Raw genomic sequence first — 7,335 nt, forward strand, 5'->3', positions numbered from 1 at the left:
AGCCTGAACTATACTCATAAAAGGTATTGTTCATATACATGATAGTCCATTCTAGGATGTCATCTTTGTGACAAATGATGAATTTCATAAACTGCTGCTGAAAAACATTCTAGGAAAAGCTTAAAAAGAACTTTGCCCTGCTATGCCTACAAGTCAAAATCAATCCCTGAATGAAAAAGCTCTAAAATGTGTCACTTCATACACAGGCGTAACTGAGATTTTTTTAAAAATACACACTCAATAGCCAAAATAGTTATTTATTAATAATTTAAGGTTTTACATTCTTATAATAAATTCCAGCTCAAAACTTTACACCACGAACATAATGGAGCAATTTAACTCTCCCTTCTTCACAATCAAATGCGTTTCTCCTATCAAATGGGTACCCATGCTCACACACACACTTCCAGTTTTATACAAATTTTTTTAAAGGAAAGAAACCAACCCAAAGTATTGCATTTGAGGTGACACTCCCTGAAGAATTTTATACAGAGGTAATATACTGTTTAGCACAGCTGAAGGGTTTTTTTTTTTTTTTTTTTAAAGTGAGCCCATGATTTGGTGTCTTTCCAAGATTATCCCCTTTGAGACAACACAAGCCAAAATATTTACAAAGGTAAGGCATAGTCAAACTACATAAAGAGAAAAAAATCATGAGGAAGATACATGAAAAAGACTAAAGACTTCGCCATAACAAGGTCTTAGTGATAATAGTGTCCATAAAGGTGTCATCAGAATTGGTAAAGTCAAGCATGCTGCAAATATACCCTTTGGATTAGAAAAGAGCACAATTTTTTTTTGTTTTGTTTTAAGAGGTGGCATACTGCTCTTTCTCCCTTTGGATCATTTCTTTTAAGCCCATCAAAGGAAAAAACAAACACAATTCAAACAAACACTGTCAAGTGATTTAAGATCAAATATTTACAATAATCAAATGGAGTATCAGATTTTTTTCCAAACTGATACCACAAATACAGAGCTGAAATCTCTCTTTGGCTCCTCTATATGCAAAATTGAATTAGTCTTCATTGAAGACAATTATATAGTCAGTTCCAGATGCAAAAGGAAACAGCCTTACAAGGCCCTGAAGAACACATGCTCCTACCCTACCATTTGGTCCTACCCTATGCGCCTGGAAGTCCTTGAATCCCAGTCCCTGCATGGGTAGGCTGTACACATGGATACAGAGCAAACCTACTGCCTGTATCTATACAGCATGTCCTGTTATTCCAAAGAGAATGGAGCAAATCTCTCTGTTAGTATTAACCAATTCCGCACTTGGTAACCTTGTCTAGTACAGACAGCTGGTGTCATTTTGACACCTGGGGCCACACACAAAGAAAGCAGCCCAGCTGATGCTGCCAAGAGAAACTGCTGAAGGACCAGACACATTCCAGCAAGGAGGGGTGTGGGGTCTTTCACGTAGATTGCAGGGAGTCCACCTGGTAGACATTCTGGTTGGAGGGGGTGGTAAAATACAGCTGCTGTGCTGGAACCCGGTTGTCACAGGGGCTGCTGAGTCCCAGTGTCCTCTCGAAGTCCAGCAGCTGACCCATGAAGTTGAAGTTAGGGGATATGTTGGATTTCTTCATCTTGACAATGTCATAGGCATCGTTCATCGACAGATTGAGCTTCTGCATAAGGTAAGCCACAGTCACAGTGACTGAGCGGCTAATGCCAGCCAAGCAATGTACCAAGACACCACAGTTCTTGCCCCGGGCTTCATCTGTGAACACAAAAAGAAAAGCAAGATCTCAGTAGACTGAAAACCACCCTTTGTGAATGATCAGTCTAAGAACTGAACTTAAAAATATAATAGTAATAATAGTTGTGTGTGGCAGTTGAGCCCTACAAGCAGCAGAAAATGTATCATTGAAATAAAACATGTACACTGGACACAATTACATATTTCAGATATTTTCTGAAAAGAGAGCTTTTGTATTAAGTTTCTGCCAACAAAAAACTCCTTAATGGGTGCATTCTTTGCCTCAGCATGTGAATACCAGAAACCCTGCAATATGTTCGTGAATGCCTTTTATACAGACAACCAGACTGCAAGGGTCTATTAAATTATTCTCCAAATGTTGTGCAGCTAACAATGGAGGTATTCAGGCATTTTAAAAGAGAGAGGGAAGTCACAGGGGACGGCCCATTAGGAGGAACAGGATGTCGACATGGCCTGAAAATGAGTTCCTTTGTAATAGGAAATGCATTACAATGCCTGGAGATTCACTTCTCCCAGGCTTCCAGCCCACAGTTCTTCCTGCTGGGCTCAGGTTACCCACTGTCTCACTGTTACCAGTATCACAGTATCATTCAACTGGATAACATTTAGCATTCATACTGCTTTCCAACAACTAACTTGACGTCCTAAAATAACTCCTAGGTTTTTTAAAATTATAAAGCAATGCTGGAATTTCTGTCTATAGTGAATACTTCTATCTGACCCTTCCCCTGAGTCCAAGACTGTGGGAAAAATCTGTTGTCCGATTATGAACGACTGTCAAATGACTGAATTCAAAGATTCAAAGAAACAGCGTTTCAAATACACCTGTAATCTGCAGCCATATCAAAAGGCAGGTTTTCTTCCCTTAGCAAGAAGATAAACCAGAATTAAGGACGCTTTAGGAAAATTAGAGACCTGCAGTACGACAAATTAGCAAGCAGCAAGAACGATTAACAGCTTAAACTCTATGAATGGCTGGGAATTTTGCATTTAAATGTCAGAACGACTACTATTAATTAGTCTCACCTATGAAAGAAATGGCCTCAGGGAAAAACTGGGACAGGTTTTGGCTCCAGTGATCCGAGATGGGGATTTGCTTGTATTTAAACTCTCCTGCGTTCTCAAAGAGATTCGGCAAATTGGGGGTGACGTTCAGGATGTACTTGATGCCGAATTCCTCCAACACGTCCAAGTTGGTGGAGTCTTTGGCACAACCCAAGTAAAGGAAGGGCAAGATCTCCACCGGGAAGGAAGGCTGGCTGTTGGACAGCGGACTGCCATCCGAGTCTGTTGCACTATTGGGGTCTCGGTCAAGGTCAGACTCAATGTCCGAGGAAGAGTCAGAGCTGATCCGCAGGCCCCCGAGCCCCAGCACTGGCAACGGCGGCGAGCTGCTGCTACACGAGCCGTCTAGATTGGTCTCGCAATGCAGGGCGAACTCGGCTTGGAACTTACTGAAGCCACCTGCCAGAACGAGAAAAGCAATCGTGTAACCCGAGAAGCCGTAGTAGTTTTCACAGCTTGTAAGAACCGCAGCCCGGCGCAAGAAACACCACAAGCACCCTACGAACCCCCTACATACAGAACCATAAATAATAGAAATACACTTTAAATGTGCACCCTCGGGAATGGAACGAACGGGCCCGCCTCGCCAGAGAACCCTTATTCGTTTGAATCCGGAAATACACAAAATGGCAACTTTTTGGAATATTTTGAAAGCTAGGATGTGCCAATTTGCATCCCCAACAATCTCTCCCGTCCTCCAAATCTTAATTCAAAATCGAACGATAGAAAATAGGGTGATGGAGGAGAATGTTCTGGGTAAGAAGGCGCAGAACCCGTTAGAAAGAAACCGCCGGTACCCGCAGCCGGAAGCGGGTGGATTCTGAACCGGCCGGGTTCTCTGGTGCGGAACGCGCGGTTCGCGGCCGATACCTTGCCGGCTGCCGGCCCCTAGGCTAGCAGCGCGGCTCCGAAGCGCCAGCTGAGCGCAGCAGAGGCATTTTCAGTCCACGCGCCCCGCCCGCAGCCCTGCGCCCCTCGCCCTGCCCCGCGCGCGGAGTTCCCCGGGCGCGTACCTTCCAGGTAGAACGCCCGGCAACCCTCGTCCTTGAGCTTCTTGAGCAGCAGCCCTAGCACTGACTCGCCGCCCGTATTCTCGTTCCAGTCGCTGCTGCTCTCGTCGTAGAGCACCACTGTGTCGGTGCCGCAGCGCCGGGTGAAGCGGTCCCGGTCCTCGCCGCGCGTGAAGAGTGCGCGCACCGGCAGGTTGCCCTTCTGCAGGCGCCGCAGCATGATGCCCGGGATGGCCACGTTGATGGCCGACTCGATGTGCGACGACTCGTACAGCTCCTGCGGCCGGCAGTCCATCAGCAGCAGCCGCTCGTTGCCCAGCTCCAGCTGCTCGTTGAGCCACGCCACCGTCTTGCTGATCGCCATTTCCGACGCGAAGGGCACGGGTCTGAGCGTATCTATCATGGGGGTCGAGCTGCGGGAGAGGGCGGGGTGCCTACCAGACGCCCCTCGGGGCAGGCATAGGCCGAGCGCACCGCGCGTGAAGCTGCCGCTCTCGGAGCGGGGTTTAATTCCGCCTCGCCTAACCCAAGCCGAGGCTAGCGGTTGGGGAAGACGAGACAGAAGTAAAGCCGGAGGTTCTTTCTGCACCCAGCTGCAGCCGCTGGCTGTTAGTGTCAATGAATCTCTCAATGAAGCTGCCCAGACAGTTTTTGTTCCTCCCCAGTGAATGAAATCCAATTAATTCGGACTCAGTTCTACTGAGAGGGGAGGAAAAAAAGTCTAGCGGCTCCTAATCCCTCCCGCCAAGTCTGCACCTCAAATCTACCCGGGCGTCTTTCTCCCTGGATTATTTAAGACTCGATTTGCTCACTATCCCTTGGACTCAGCCTCGCACACCCCCTGCGCGAGGCAGCTCCTCAATGGATACAAACAGCGAGCGTCTCAATGGATACATTCTCCGGGCCAGCCAATGAGCGTGCTGCGGAAGGGGCTGTTGCCGTGGGGACGGGCCGGCTGGAACAGGTTGTGTTGATGAATTGTTAATGAGTTTGTCATTCACAAAAACGGAAAGGAATTTCCGCTCCGGATAAGCCCCAGTGCAAACAAGCTGCAACAGCGGGCTCGGCGGGAGGAAGGAGAAAGAAGGGGAGGCGGCAGCGGAGGAGGAGCAGGGCACATAAACCAGGGCACTTCAGTTGTCTCATGTTTCCTTCTGTTGAGAGTTCACACTTCGCGTCGGAACTTTTGCGCACCAATGGCGCAATTAGCATGCACAAAAGCCCTTGTTCGCGGCGCTAGCGTTCGCGAGCTAGCTTTAGGAAAACTTGTGCTGACTTTTTGTTCTTTGTATTCTCTTCAAACTCATTTGGACCCAAGTTCGCCTTAACCCTCCCCTCTCCCAACCCCCCTTCTTTAGGCGGTGTGTGGCATTTGTTTGCCAGTTTTAAAGGCCTAGCTCTGTTTGCTCTGATGTTCTTTTAGCCGAGGCTGTGTTGGGGCTGGTGAACTGACTGGGCTTTAGTGACCGATGAGGTGTTAAATGCTAATCCAACATATTTCGAAACAAACCAGGATTTTGTTGAAACATTTTAAAGCAAACAAACAAACGTCTGGTTGTCCAGAAAATCAGAAGGAAACCTTTTTTCTTAAAGTAACATTTTATTTTCTTTAAAACAATGTAGAGTGCAGAAACAAACTCTTAGGTCAGTCCAGTGCTTTTACTGTATTCCGCTCCAGCGGCGTGGGGAGTTACAAGCCATTGTTCCGGGGATCTAAATCTCTCCCCCCACCCCATCACCACCGTCGCCTGCTGGGGGGTCGCGCTCGTTAATGATTTCTGGGCAAGGAGCTCGGCTTCTGACGGAGGAGCCGGTCTGGCGGGGCTGCCTGGGCGAGGTGTGCTGGGACGCGCCGGGCCAGGCCGGCAGTCCCCGCCATGGGCGAGGAGTGGGGAAGGCCTGCAGGCTGTGGGGCCTCAGCAGGGGGGCTTGACGATTGGTTACAGTTGGCAGGGAGGCATGTCAGAGGGGGCCTCCCTCCCCAGCCCTCTCCTGCCGCCGCCTCCTCCCTTTGTCCAGCGCCGGGCACTCCGGGGAGCACTAGTCGCGCCTGCGCGCTGCGCTCCCTGCCACCGCCCCGCTGTCCTCGTCTCCCCGCTTGGCGGGCAGGGGGTTGTGCGCGATGCAGTGGACGGGTACTGGGCTGAGCGCGGGACTCCCGGTTCCATAAAGATGTGGGGCGGGTGGGGGGAGCAAGGACGAGTGCCTGCCTGGACCCCCCTGGCTCCTGGCTCCCAAGGAGTCGAGGGGAACGTCTCTACCGCCCTGCAGAGCCAGCAGGTAACTTTGGGGAGGTGCCGGCCAGGCCAGTGAGCAGCGCTCGGCCCAGGCGCCGCGGGGCGGACGGACTGGAAGCCGGATGGAGGCGTGGCCGGGTGGGGGCCGCGGCGGCGGGGAGGCGCGTTCCCGGCGCGCAGAGCTCTATTGTTATATAAAAGTGCCGAGGCCTGCCCCTCCCGAGCGGAAAACCACCTGTGTGCGGCCAGCTCGGCGCGGGAGGGCCGCGGCCGGAAGGCGCGGGCCCTAATCCGGCCTCCCCTCCCTAAACCCCGGCGGAAAAGAGGCCGCGCTTTGTCCCGCCGATGCCTGAGAGGCGGAAGCGGGGGCAGCCGCCCGGCGGGGTGCGGCTTTGGGGAGCGTCCCTCGCTGCGCTTTGCGCCCACCGTGAACACCGCGAGGGCGCCTAAGGTCGCGGGGTCTCCCTTCGCCAGACGCCCCGCACCCACGGGCATGCCTGCTGACACCCCCGCTGCAATTTGCATTTTTAGTTACCCGCCTCTTCCCTGGTTTGGGAAATGTAGGCTAAAAAAAGGCGGCTGCGAGGCCCAGGTTGCCAATTTTGGAGCTCTGCTGCAGGCAGGCCGCCCCTGGAGGAGCGTGTTCAACGAAGGTGGGGATTGCCGAGCTCTTCTCCGCACCATTTTTGGGCAGCCCTTGGAACAAAACTCCTATATTTCACTGGGTATCTTTTAGTTTCAGCCGTGGGAGGCCTGCGCTGGAGTTGACTCCCCCTATCCTCCCCGATCTGTCACAGAAGTTCCCACCCCGAGACGTTTCAGTCATTGGGACCTGGGGACAGGGAGGGAAGAGGCAGGATGCCCTGCAGAGGAACTGAGAAGAGCAAACCTGTTGGAGATTCAGCGCAGCACCTCCAACAGAAGAGAAAGAGAGGGAAGTTGGGTTTCCACTTCGCCTGTTTTAATACGCAGCTACCTGAGTATGACTATAGATTCGAGAGGATACATCGAAACTGTAGTTTTTACCCATGCTTCTGAACTCTATTGCCAAGGGAATGCCGATCTTTCCTGGCGCATTGGCTAAGTGGCGTTCTGACCGCTCAGTCCTAGAAATGCTGAGAAAAGGGCTTCTGGAGTGGGACGGCACTCGTTTGCATTATGTCCCCCGCTTCTTCCTAGGTATGCGCCCTTAGTTAAATCATTTAGTTGTTCTAAGTTGCAGTCTTCTTTATAATGAAGATCAAACTATCTGCTTCATAGGGCCCCTGTGACAACAAAATGGGTACGGTGAAATGTC

At 50.9% G+C, this 7,335-nt stretch overlaps 1 protein-coding gene across 3 annotated transcripts; it reads right to left on the reverse strand.

Annotated features, from left to right (window-relative positions):
- Positions 1-237: 237 nt before the first annotated feature.
- Positions 238-5,429, reverse strand: DUSP6 (dual specificity phosphatase 6). Of its 3 annotated transcripts, XM_011988899.1 has the most exons (4): positions 4,558-4,664; positions 3,805-4,317; positions 2,753-3,190; positions 238-1,726 (listed from the first exon to the last, which is right to left on the reverse strand). In XM_011988899.1, the coding sequence occupies exons 2-4, from the start codon at positions 4,202-4,204 to the stop codon at positions 1,419-1,421; spliced, it is 1,146 nt and encodes a 381-aa protein (XP_011844289.1). In that variant the 5' UTR covers positions 4,205-4,317; positions 4,558-4,664; the 3' UTR covers positions 238-1,418. The 3 variants fall into 3 exon arrangements, with proteins under 3 accessions (XP_011844289.1, XP_011844288.1, XP_011844290.1); XM_011988898.1 differs by having other exon boundaries at positions 3,805-5,429; XM_011988900.1 differs by lacking the exon at positions 2,753-3,190 and having other exon boundaries at positions 3,805-5,429.
- Between the last annotated feature and the right edge of the window lie 1,906 nt (positions 5,430-7,335).

The sequence above is a fragment of the Mandrillus leucophaeus genome, unplaced genomic scaffold (assembly GCF_000951045.1).
Source record: "Mandrillus leucophaeus isolate KB7577 unplaced genomic scaffold, Mleu.le_1.0 Scaffold340, whole genome shotgun sequence".
Lineage (NCBI taxonomy): Eukaryota > Metazoa > Chordata > Mammalia > Primates > Cercopithecidae > Mandrillus > Mandrillus leucophaeus.